The 12,197-nt window shown below is 52.7% G+C and overlaps 5 protein-coding genes across 5 annotated transcripts; 4 read left to right on the top strand and 1 right to left on the bottom strand.

Annotated features, from left to right (window-relative positions):
- Positions 1–332: 332 nt before the first annotated feature.
- AA0111_g2281 (hypothetical protein) lies at positions 333–1,327 on the bottom strand (the record flags this gene model as incomplete). The annotated part of the gene is made up of 3 exons (XM_028648035.1): positions 333–548; positions 611–1,131; positions 1,180–1,327. The coding sequence occupies 3 exons, from the start codon at positions 1,325–1,327 to the stop codon at positions 333–335; spliced, it is 885 nt and encodes a 294-aa protein (XP_028509975.1).
- Positions 1,328–2,192: 865 nt separating this feature from the next.
- On the top strand, positions 2,193–3,152 carry AA0111_g2280 (Calcium-binding protein; the record flags this gene model as incomplete). Its single annotated transcript, XM_028648034.1, has 3 exons — positions 2,193–2,580; positions 2,630–2,925; positions 2,973–3,152. 3 exons carry the CDS (start codon positions 2,193–2,195, stop codon positions 3,150–3,152), a joined length of 864 nt encoding a protein of 287 aa, XP_028509974.1.
- Positions 3,153–3,826: 674 nt separating this feature from the next.
- AA0111_g2279 (Transmembrane 9 superfamily member 7) lies at positions 3,827–5,870 on the top strand (the record flags this gene model as incomplete). The annotated part of the gene is made up of 3 exons (XM_028648032.1): positions 3,827–4,922; positions 4,976–5,749; positions 5,803–5,870. 3 exons carry the CDS (start codon positions 3,827–3,829, stop codon positions 5,868–5,870), a joined length of 1,938 nt encoding a protein of 645 aa, XP_028510167.1.
- A 1,195-nt stretch (positions 5,871–7,065) lies between these two features.
- AA0111_g2278 (putative MFS-type transporter) lies at positions 7,066–8,766 on the top strand (the record flags this gene model as incomplete). The annotated part of the gene is made up of 1 exon (XM_028648031.1): positions 7,066–8,766. The coding sequence occupies one exon, from the start codon at positions 7,066–7,068 to the stop codon at positions 8,764–8,766; it is 1,701 nt and encodes a 566-aa protein (XP_028510168.1).
- Positions 8,767–9,320: 554 nt separating this feature from the next.
- Positions 9,321–11,697, top strand: AA0111_g2277 (hypothetical protein; the record flags this gene model as incomplete). Its single annotated transcript, XM_028648030.1, has 2 exons — positions 9,321–9,440; positions 9,637–11,697. 2 exons carry the CDS (start codon positions 9,321–9,323, stop codon positions 11,695–11,697), a joined length of 2,181 nt encoding a protein of 726 aa, XP_028510163.1.
- Between the last annotated feature and the right edge of the window lie 500 nt (positions 11,698–12,197).

Genomic DNA, 12,197 nt, shown 5'->3' with positions numbered 1-12,197 from the left:
TTGCACCCAGAATGAATATACATTGGGTGTCATATGGGACCATGATCAGCCATCCACTATGGAGACACCTACTGATGGTTGGCAAGGGTTTGATGCATGAGATCATACAGACTATGGCATTGACGAACAGCAAGGCGCGCTCTTGACACGACGTTCGGGGTATAGATGTCCTGCGAAGGAGCCCGTGTTTTCTGAATTATACTTTCAAAACACTATCTCGGCAAAATTTATCGTAAAGGTATACGTAAAGTTTTAGTGATAGGTACAGCTCCTGAACCCAAGCGCCTTTCTACATCCAACGAGACTTATCATCCATGATGGGTTGTGATCAATCAGTCATCGTCATCGTCATCAAAGCCTGCAAAGACCCCGAGTGGCTTAGGACGATGTGTGTTTTCAGAGGGAAGCTGTTGGGGTATTAATTTGCCTGGAGAATCTGTAGCCACCTCCTGTGCAGCCACATCCTGCTGTTGCTGCTCCTGCAGTACTTTGTCCCTGTCTGCTTTGAGATGTGCAGGTATGTTGAATTCGTCCAAGTTTTTGCCCTTCTGCAGAAAAGGAAGCACGAAGTCAGTGTATGTTTCACGTCAATCTGCAGGTTCCGACTTACCTCGCGCCAGTACTGGAGACTGAAGAGAGCGCCCGCGCGGATCTTTTCGTTGCTGGGCCACGGGTACCAAGCCAGGTTGCTAGCTTTGAGCTTCTTCAGCCATTCTTCTTCTTCTGGCGTGATTTCGAGTGCAGGACCAGCAGCATCTTCGCCTTCCTTCTGCCCTTGTACAGCTTCAGTCGCCGTTTCTACAGTCTCCGGTGGGAGAGCAGGCGTGTTGAGGCCATTGGTAGGGGCTCCACTCGAGCCGACGTCTTCGTCCTCCTTTTCTTTGTCTGCTGCAGGAATGCGCTCACGGTACGTCGGCGGGACTGTGTATCTCGAGATGTTGGTCGCATACTGTAAGAGCTCGTCGAACGGGACGGCGCGTGAATCTTCTGGGAATGTCGTCACAGACGTGTCAAACAGCTCGTGGCGCAGTTCGGCGAGCTTTTTGACGGACGTTTTGAGCTGTTCTTCGAGGGCGTCGGCTTCTGCGCGCAAGTGTTGGATGCGCACATGGTTTGCCTGGTGTTTGGCAACTGCACCATCTTAGTCAGTGTTCTCAGTCAAAACGAATGGCAGCATACGTTGATCCAGTCCTTCACTGAGCTCGTCGTCAGCAGCTACCAAGTCGACTGCAGCTTGCGTGGCCGGGTTGTAGGCGGCGATTGAGTCGACCAGCGTGGTCAAGGCCTTTTCGACGCGCTCAAACTGCTCGTTGAGGATGTCGTCCATGGTTGATCAGTAGGCGTGCTGACGGCGGTGGGGCTAAAGGAAAGCGCAGTAAGCGTGAACGTGGTTCGGGTGGAGCACGCGCATACACGTGACCAGTCATGCGCGATTATGCGCGGCGGAAGATGGGTCGTAGGGCTGGATGTGTATGCAGGTTGTGCGCCAGACGGACCAAGCTGAATGGCCAGCGACAGCAGTTCGGTATTCACTTTGGCAATGATGAAACCGGGCCTTCAAGGGCACGAATCACCCACTGGCGCTGTGCTAGACTCGCGGGGTTGCCCGCCGAAGATGCATGCGAAAGCGGGACATGACGAAGCGGCCAGGGCCCTCTCGGCGTGGCCGCTATTTGTGTCGACTGGCTGGAACCCGAGCTGTCACGACGACCAGCATATCCTCCGCTCACACTACCTCTGTCCGTCTACACCCACATCCTAGCCTCATACATCGCCTATTGCATTCGCCTGCTCCTAGAGTGCTGCGCCTTCCCGTCACCAGGCAGAGAGCACCCCGCCATCGATTGGTCCGCCACCTACTACCAGCTACCACCCTTTGATTGCTGCTCCGCCTACCGACACCTGACGACTGCCTGCCTGCTCCCTTCACTACATATTCCGGTGCACCCCTAAATTCTCCACCCGCGATATTCCGCACATCTTCTAGCCATGGGTAAATCGTAAGTTCTCTCTCCTTGTTGCTTTGTAATGCGGGGCCTTTGCGCCTACCACCCCATCGTCTGGGGACTCCTGCCCTTCACCTCGGACACGCGCCTCGTCGAGCGACGGCTACACGCTGGACCGGACCTCGTCATGGACTCTCTATCCAGGCGCAAATATCGACCCCACACTCGACCACCCACCGCGCAAGCATGCAGTCAGAGTTCGACATCGACAACCACGAGACGCACGCGCATCCAGCGTCGCCGCCTTGCGTTCCGCCACAGGCGCAAGGAATACCTCTACTAGAACATGAACACCCGCCACTCAAGTTTGCGCGCCGCCATCACAGCGACATCCCCAGCCATGACGAGTCCGGATATGCGCACTACAAGGATATGCAGAAAATTGCCTTGGCGAATGCCATACGCGGTTTCGAGGACGAATTGGGATCACGCTGCGGCATCAAGTGCTTGGAAACACAGAAACACAAGCTGATCGTGTCCCATCACAGCCAGAGTAAACTATCACAGCAGGAGCTGGCCGATCTCCAGAAAGCGACACATTTCGACAAGAAAGAGTTACAGCAATGGTACAAAGGTGTGGCCACAATGGTCTGAGTTGCTGGACCGTAACTGAGTACATACAGGCTTCCTGAAGGACTGTCCATCGGGCATGCTCACCAAAGAGGAATTCCAAAAGATCTATAAGCAGTTCTTTCCTTTCGGCGATCCGTCATCATTTGCAGATTACGTCTTCAATGTCTTCGATGCAGACAAATCCGGCACAATCGACTTCAAGGAGTTTATTTGCGCATTGAGCGTCACGAGTCGCGGCAAGATGGAGGACAAGCTCGACTGGGCGTTCCAGCTGTACGACATTGACGGTGATGGCAAGATTAGCTACGAGGAGATGTTGGCAATCGTAGAAGCTATCTACAAAATGGTATGTACACAGGCCCGAGGAAATGCCTTCATCGCTGACACATACAGGTCGGCTCCATGGTTAAGCTCCCGGAAGACGAAGACACCCCCGAGAAGCGCGTCAAGAAGATCTTCCGGATGATGGACAAGGACGAGAACGGCAGCTTAGACATGGCTGAGTTCAAGGAGGGCTCGAAGCGCGACGAGACTATCGTTTCCGCCCTGTCTCTCTACGACGGTCTTGTGTGAGGGAGGGGGTTGATACCCAGTGTCATTTTCTATGCTTGTTTCGTTATAGTCGATATCACAGCGCATTTGTGGGATTGGCATACCATTGTCTCTTACTGTTAGGGTGGATGACATCGCCTTGGCGTACCGGACATCATGACTGATGTATACAAAGTGCGCAATTACTTACGTGGCGAGGGATGCAAGAAACAACTTGAAACGTCTTCTGCTTGTACATATTGGTACGGTTGTGATTTTCACCCATGGAGCACTCTCGGCAGCACCTCACAAGAAGTTGTCGACGTTGTCCTCCTAACTAGGCATTCAAGCGAAGTTGGTCCTGCCGGTTGTGGTCTGACGCAATCCTGCGGAACTCTTAGTGCCGAATACAGCTTGGCATACGCGCAGCTTCCTTGGGCGGCCTTGAGGTAACATCAGCGCTGTGAACAAGTAGCTTCAAAACAACACATTGCTAGTACTGTACCGCTTTGTTGTACCATCATCGCCTGCACGCTATGGACAATCCACGTCTGTAGAGATAGACTAGCATTCCGTTCTTCCACTATTGACTTTTGGCGACTCTACCGCTGCGACGCTACGTTTCGGCGCTCTCTCAAGCTGACGCCGGTCCGCTCCACAACGTGTTAAAGCCACTTTCACGCGCCTGATTTGCATAGACAAAACACACATACACGATGCGGCGACTCGACATATCCGCATCCGGCGCTGTGCTGGCATCCTTGCTAGCCATCGCACCCTTACCAGCGTCGGCCTTTTACTTTCCAGGCACCGCGCCAACTTCATACAAGACCGGAGACGCTGTACCTCTATACGTCAATCGACTTACACCCGCCGATTCGCAAAACGACCCGAAGCTACGCTCCGTCTTCTCCTTCGACTACTACCATCCGCCCTTCCACTTTTGTCGCGAAAAAGATGGCCCCAAAGAAATCCGGGAGAGTTTGGGAAGCATACTGTTTGGGGATCGCATACAGACGAGTCCGTTCGAGCTGAAGATGGGCGTAAACGAGACGTGCAAACTCCTCTGTGAAGCTCCGTATCCGGGCGCGGATGCGGCGTTTGTCAACAGCAGGATATACCAGGGCTACGATCTTAACTGGTTGATAGACGGACTGCCTGCGGCACAATCGCTCAGGGAGCCGGGCTCAGATCAGACCTTCTATCAACCAGGCTTCGCGCTGGGCCTTGTGGATGAGGATCAGCCTATGCTCAACAACCACTACGATATTGTCATCGACTACCACGAGGCTTCGCCGGGTAACTTCCGCGTAGTTGGTGTGCTGGTGGACCCATACTCCGTGGCGGAATCGAAGAGAGAGGGCGACAATGGGGCAACGTGCAACGGACAGACGCCGGTCGTCTTGAAAGAGAATGACGAAGATACAAACCTGGTCGTCTTTACGTATGGTGTCTACTGGCGACCCAGCCCGACTCCGTTTGCGACACGATGGGACAAATATCTACACGTCTACGACCCAAAAATCCACTGGTTCTCCCTCATCAACTCAGCTGTCATTGTTGTCTTCCTTGTTGGTATGGTAAGCGCGATCCTTGTGCGTACACTCAAAAAGGACATTGCGCGTTACAATCGTCTGGATCAATTTGCGCTCGAGGATTTTGGTGAAAGCGGCGACGCTGATGATACTGCGGACGATTCTGGCTGGAAGTTGGTACATGGAGATGTGTTCAGGCCACCAAAGAACCCGCTGCTCTTGTCTGTTTTGGTTGGCAATGGAGCCCAGCTCTTTGCCATGACAGCGCTGACTATAGGTAAGCTGACAGAATCCCTTTACGTGTCAAGTCTCTGCTAACATGAATGATAGCATTCGCGCTTCTCGGCTTCCTGTCTCCTAGCAACCGCGGCGCTCTCGGAACAGTCATCATCATCTTCTACACACTCTTCGGTTTCTTCGGTGGCTACACAGCGGCGCGTACCTACAAGTTCTTCCATGGCGAGTCATGGAAGCTGTGCTTTTTCTATACCCCGGTTGCTCTACCTGCCATCGTATTTGGCGTCTTCTTCCTCATGAACCTGTTCGTTTGGGGTCGCGGCGCATCCGGTGCTGTCCCATTTACTACTATGCTCGTGGTCGTCATTATTTGGTTCGTCATCTCAGTGCCACTGAGTGTCGCTGGTTCCTGGATTGGTTTCAAGCAAGCAGCTATCGAGCCACCCGTCCGCACGAACCAGATCCCAAGACAAATCCCGCCGGTAGGAGGTTATCTACGACCTCTTCCCTCTATGGCATTAGCTGGTGTACTCCCCTTTGGCGCCATCTTTGTCGAACTCTATTTCATCATGAACTCGATCTGGTTCTCGAAAGTCTACTACATGTTCGGCTTCCTATTCATCTGCTTCGGGCTCATGATCATCACCTCGGCGGCGGTCACTGTGTTGATGATTTACTTTTTGCTTTGCGCAGAGGACTACCACTGGCAATGGAGGTCCTTCTTCACGGCTGGTGCAAGCGCAGCGTACGTATTTGCCAGTTGCTTGCTATATTGGATCAAGGATGTAAGCTGGACTAGCTGGACGAGTGGTGTTGTTTACCTAGGATACTCTGCACTGCTGAGTTCGCTGGTATTCATTCTTATTGGTAAGCTACACAACGCAGTTCTCCTTTTTAGACACGTACTAACAGGTCATTAGGCACCATTGGTTTCTTCGCAAGCTGGCTCTTTACCCTCAAGATCTACAGATCAATCAAGGTGGATTGAGCTACAAACAACAGTGTGGAAGCTGAAACCGTCAAGTAGCATCCCAACTCTTCGCCATCGGAGATATCCAGTTGGCATCATTTACTACAAAAATCACAGCCATACAACCGTTAGCCAGATTATGCAGCTACACGTCTTAATGTGATTCAAGCTCGCCAATGTGTTGAATTGTCAAGAAAGTGAATGAATCCGTTCTCCAGAGCCAAACATCAGAGGAATCCAGTCACTTCTAAGCTCTGTGGAATGTATCTTGCCGATGAGACTTGAGTTGTTTCTTGCCCATCGATTGTGATGTATCTAGCTTCCCCGATATCCACCGACACTAAGGGCATCTCACCTTTCCAGAAACTTATCCGGAAGCCTTCGCAGTTTTGAACGTGTTTCCGAACGATATCTTATCGCTCTTGTTACCTATTCCTCTTTTCGGAAACTTTCGACCATCGATTCTCCAATCTTCTGCAATGACGTCAACCCTTCGCACGAAGAAAGATAAGAAAAGACTCCCATGATCACCATTTGACCACTAAAAGCGTGTCCAGCGTCTACAAAAGGACAACGGATCCGCTTATTTTCAAGCCCATCTGCACGTTCCAGAAGACTCGACTCCTTCCCTCGTCCAATGCATCAAAAGGATAATCGGGCATCTCTCGGATTTGAACTCTGTGCACTGACCATCAACGCACAAACTGACGCGATGCCAGATTTAGACTAAATCGCGGACACTATCGAGACCCTTCCCGTCGAACCAAACCATGCTCCCACGTTGAAACCCAAGGCCCGAGAGTTTTCCGGTGTTAATGTCATGAGTTGTGAGTCTTTTTTGCAGAGGTTTACCGTCGTACGAAAAGGTTATCAAAAGGTTTGCTTGCACGAGTATATATAGGAGGGATGTTTGTTGTCATGTTTGGACCTTGTGTAGAGATCAGCTTTTCAGATTGCATCACTCTGCGGTATTCGCATACTCGCTATAATACAACCCTGGTGTTTGACTCCTGCTTCTTTATCAGGCAACCAGGCTACGGATACAAGAATCCACTATTACAATAGTGGTCGATCTTTTACTTTTGTTGGGGTGATTGGCATACTCCTTATATATATTGAGTACTCTTACCCAGCCTGTTCACAACAACCAAACAACTTTGTCGTTTCGTTTTCCATCGCAAACTCAAGACCTCGAGGTCTTTGTACGACAAACATGGCTACCGAAGGCATACAGTTCCCTCTTTCACGGGACTTTGCCAGTCCCTCCAACGCCCCGACACATGCTCGCCCATCCTCATCATCCTCAGATACCACAACCCTCAATGGCGAAAAACCAGTGCCTCTCCATCGCGCACCGACGGCCGAAGACATGGTCAATCTTCCTATCCGCACACTCTCCAACAACGCCAATCTCGACGAATACACACAAGAAACCATCTCGGGGCAGATGGTCCGCGAGGTTCGATCCAACGCCGGCAAGGTTGAGAAGTACGACTTGGTTACGTTTACCATTGACGACAAGGAGAACCCTAAGAATTGGAGCAAGGCATACAAGTGGTGGTGCACCATGTGTGTCGCAGTGACATGCTTTGTCGTGGCTTTCAACTCCGCGGTAATCACGGCGGATCTGGAGGGTGTGAGCGCAGAGTTTGGGGTTAGCGAGGAGGTGTCGCTATTGACCATAACGCTTTTCGTGGTTGGATTCGGTGTCGGACCAATGGCTTTTGCTCCTGCGTCAGAGATCTGGGGTAGGAGACCAGTATATGGTGTTACACTTGCTTTGGCAGTCATCTTCACTATTCCAGGAGCAGTCGCACAGAATATCGGCACACTGCTGGTAACGCGCTTTATCGCTGGTGTAGCGTTCTCAGCACCCATGACGCTCGTAGGAGGAACACTGGCCGATATGTGGAGGAGTGAGGAGAGAGGTGTCCCAATGGCAGCCTTCAGCGCCGCACCGTTCATCGGCCCTGGTGTCGGACCTTTGGTTGGCGGGTACCTCAGTCAAGCTGGTGGCTGGCGCTGGCTTTACTGGATTCAGCTTATCCTTTCTGCCATTGTCTGGGTTCTCATCACATTTACTGTACCAGAGACTTATGCGCCTAAGATCCTGGCAAAGAGAGCGAAGAAGATGCGCAAGGAGACGGGCGACGACAAGTTCGTCACGGAACAAGATCTCGATATGCGACCTTTCAGCCAACGCCTCCAGCTCTTCCTCTTGCGGCCATTCCAGCTGCTCTTCCGCGAGCTCATCGTCTTCCTGATCTCGGTGTACATGTCTGTTCTGTACGGTCTTCTATACATGTTTTTCGTCGCATACCCGATTGTCTACCAGAAAGGCAAGGGCTGGAGCGCAGGATCAACAGGTCTCATGTTCATCCCACTCATCTGCGGTGTGTTGCTCTCTGCTGCCTGCGCGCCGCTCGTCAACAAGCACTACATGAAGTTATCGGAAAAGCACAATGGTCACCCGCCAGCCGAAGCACGTCTGATCCCCATGATGTTCTCATGCTGGTTCATCCCCATTGGAGTCTTTATCTTCGCATGGACCAGCCAGAAAGAGACGCACTGGGCAGGACCTGCATTTGGAGGTGGCTCTGTGGGCTTCGGTTTCATCTTCCTGTACAACTCAGCCAACAACTATCTCGTCGACTCGTATCAGCACCAGGCTGCATCAGCGCTAGCGGCGAAGACGTTCTTGCGTAGCTTCTGGGGTGCAGGCGCTGTCTTGTTTACGAATCAGATGTACGACCGTCTGGGCGATCAGTGGGCCAGTTCACTCCTTGCCTTCATTGGTCTCGCTTGTTGCGCAATTCCTTTCATCTTCTACGTTTACGGTGCAAGGATTCGGGCGCGTTCTCATTACGCCTACAGTGCGGAGACGGAGAACAAGGAAGAGAAGCAGGGAGCATAGTTAGCAGGTCGGTCTTGGGAGGTTATATTCGATTTTGATTGTTGTGTGTTGCATTGCAGGCGTTGGAGGCTTGGAGATTCCCGTCGGGTAATGATCGTCTGAGGGGTCGTGGGACTAGAAGACTCTCGAAGGCGCTTATGGGATATGTTAGCTATTCGTAATCTTTACTGAGATGAATGCAAGCTCGATGGATAGATATGCATGCGGTTCCGCTGTGACGAGCGAGTGAAACGTTGTTGCATGACGCTGAGATTGCAAGCATGGACTTGTTGACGTTGATGTCATACGACGGGCGGTAGTGCGGACACGATGGCAAGTCCCTGGTCAGAGTGTAGAAAGTGGATGCTCGATGTACAGGCTCAGTAATTTCCTTCGTAGCGAGCGTCAAGCTTCTTAGTCGTGTGACTAGCTGGGGGGTTAGCTGGAGGGCTGATGGGCACCCTGGCGCAGAGTGGGGCTCCAGCGAGCGGAAAGGCCGACTCAAGTCGACACTCCACCAGCGCGACTATCCGGCCCAGACAAGACCTCTGACGACTTTCCCCCGAGCTTCGACCATGGACGAGCTTAAGGACCAGCACAACCCCAACGCGCCAAATGGGTTCATGCAAGACACGCCGCCACGAGCCGACGTCGACGAGATCCTGAGACGCAAGCGGAAAGCGCGAGAGTACAAGGTAGGCTGCCCGTGGTGGTGCGCTAGATGTGAAGGCGTGCAGAAGACGAGGTGGTGAGGGTCGAGGAGCCTTAGTATAGTCTGCGCTGGAAGAATGGCCTCTCTGCATTGCCGAATTGGGCTACAGGACCCGGCGCATTCAAGCATGGCAGAGCTACTGCCCCACGAACATGCGCTGACACTCTGCTACCATACAGGCCTGCTACCCGTGTCGCCAGCGCAAGGTCAAATGCGACCAGAACGTGCCGTGCAAGACATGCGTCGTCCGCGAACACCCCGAGCTGTGTACCTACCACCCGCCGAGCGAGTCGCATCCGCCTGCGAAACGAATCAACCTCGGGCTCGGCCAGAATAACGGCCATGACTTCTCGAATGGCATCGTCCACATCCACGGCGGCACCGTCACCCTGCCCCGGGAGGACTGGGAACGCATCTGCGGCAAGCTGCAGCAGGCGGAAAAGTCGCTCAGTGACTTGAAGAACGCCGTCGGCAGCGTCGCAGAGATACCGCCCCCGATCAACGGCTTCTCTCCTGCCGACGCATCTGGAAACACGCCTCTGGCAGCAGCAGCGCCCATGGACGGTGAGCAGAGCCACGTCCGGACCCAAGGCATACATACGCGCAACGACATCACCGGCCAGACAATACACATCGGTCCCAGCTCAGTACCAGCGCTCGTCATGGCATTAGGGAGGGGAGATACACAGTGGGCACCGGGCGTGCAAGACCTCCTGGGCAAGAAGAGCATGCTACCAATTTTTGGCCTGGACAACGAGAGCGCTACATATCCCTTTGTCGATCTTTGGGGACTGCCGCATGGATCTATAGCGCGCGCTCAAGAGCTTGCCAATGCGTTACCGAGTGATTCCGAATGCCTCAGTTTCTTTCGAAGCTATCGCGAGACCGCACATGCCGTATACCCCGCCGTTGCCGACATCGAGGCCATTGAATCCGATCTTCTGCTCTTCTTGATCAACCGCGCAAGTGCACAAGGCACCAACGGCATCACAGATCAGCAGATATATGGCAAAGACTTCCATTGGATAGGCATGGTCTTTGCCATACTGGCTTCCGGTTGTCAATGCTCGAGTCTGTCGCGAAGGGAGAGGGAGCTTACATCGCAGGTCTACGTCTGTTGCAGCTTCGAATGTTTACGATTCACAAACTTTCTATCCCATGCGACTATCGAGAACATACAGACTCTTTTGATCCTCGGAAACGTCATCTCGAATAACATGAATGCTGGAGTCGCTTGGAGTTTGATGGGTTTGACAGTGCGCCTTTCGCAGACACTAGGGCTACACCGACAATGTCCCCCTTCCACCCCAGTGCAGCAGAGGGTCATTCGAAGCAAAACATGGTGGGCGCTTCTTTGGCAGGACTCACTGCTGTCTGTCTCGTACGACAGGGCCTCGTCGACGACCACCATTGATCATACTGTACCCATGAGCCAGCACACAGCGCCAGGAACAAGGACATATGTCGAGAGCATGTACAGACTTTGTAAAGTAGGGCTGGATATAGTGCGTGAGCGCCAGAGGCCACAGAACTCGCATGACGCCCTGATACGCATCACTGAACATCGCAACGAACTCCAAGAAATCATGATAGATGCTGCAGACTATCTCAAAGACTCTAGGAGATGCCGGTCTATGCGCGATCAGCTCGAACACTGGGCGCTATACCTGCACATATCGTACGTCACATCTGAGCTCTGTCGACCAGCCATCAGTCCAGCCACTGTCAACCTCGATCTCTCCAAGACTCTGCGCAAGACATGCATCGATAGCCTTACCAACACTGTCGAAGCCTTCCTCGGTCTGCAAAACATGACGCCGTTCGCGACTCGTTCCTGGTCCGCTGTGCATCGTTCCCTGAGTTCTGCTCTGCTCCTCGGTATTCTTGGCGAACACAACCGCAACGAACGAGCGCGCAGTTTGTTGCAGAACGTGATCCAAGTCCTTACGGATGTCACAAAGGACGTCGACCCCGCGGAGCTTGCCACGCCCATTACACGGTCCGTCTCGGCTTTGGAGCGGCTGCTGAGGATCACCACAACACACAACCGGAAGGCGAGTGAAGCGGGCTCACAGGCTTCCCCCACCATGCACGTCTTTACTGCACAGGACATCAACAACGCCCTCAACGGGGACGCTGAGAACATGTTCTCGCAATCACCACTGCTCGGACTGGACCTTGACTCCTCACCGTATGCACTTATGGAGAGCATCGTGTGGGGTGCGCAGAAATCGCCGTGAAGAGGTGAGGTGGCGAAAGAGAAGTTGAAAAGTGAAACAAAAGTCATGATACCCAGACCTACGCAGCGATCTGTAGCGTTGCCAATTACAAAAGCCGGAGATAATGATCAGACTCTCGTCTTGAATGGCATCTAATCAGTTTGGCTGCCCCAAAAACCTGATAATGCGTATGACGCTAGACGTGTCTCAAGAACGTTGTCGCGCAAACGATATTAGTGAATGATGAGCGAGAGGCGCCTTTGGGGGGAGTTTATTTTTGTATCGCAAGGGACAGGTTGTCCTGTGCTTCAGAGTCATGTTTTTAATAGGTTCCAATTGAATGAGATTCCATTCGCGCTGAGAGAGGTGCCCTGTTACATACATTACCCGCTGTGGAAGTGAGGGCTTGTCCTCAGCCCTACCCATGACGTCGCTAAGCGAGTGTTTGCCTAGACCCTGGTGCCTATCATCATAACTCGTGCAAACAGCCCTAGCCTTCACCTAGATGGACTTTGGCGTGC

Source organism: Alternaria arborescens (genome assembly GCF_004154835.1).
Source record: "Alternaria arborescens strain FERA 675 chromosome Unknown contig_4, whole genome shotgun sequence".
Classification (NCBI taxonomy): domain Eukaryota; kingdom Fungi; phylum Ascomycota; class Dothideomycetes; order Pleosporales; family Pleosporaceae; genus Alternaria; species Alternaria arborescens.
The sequence above is the reverse complement of the archived record's forward strand: the minus strand, read 5'-3'. Positions and strand labels throughout refer to the sequence as shown.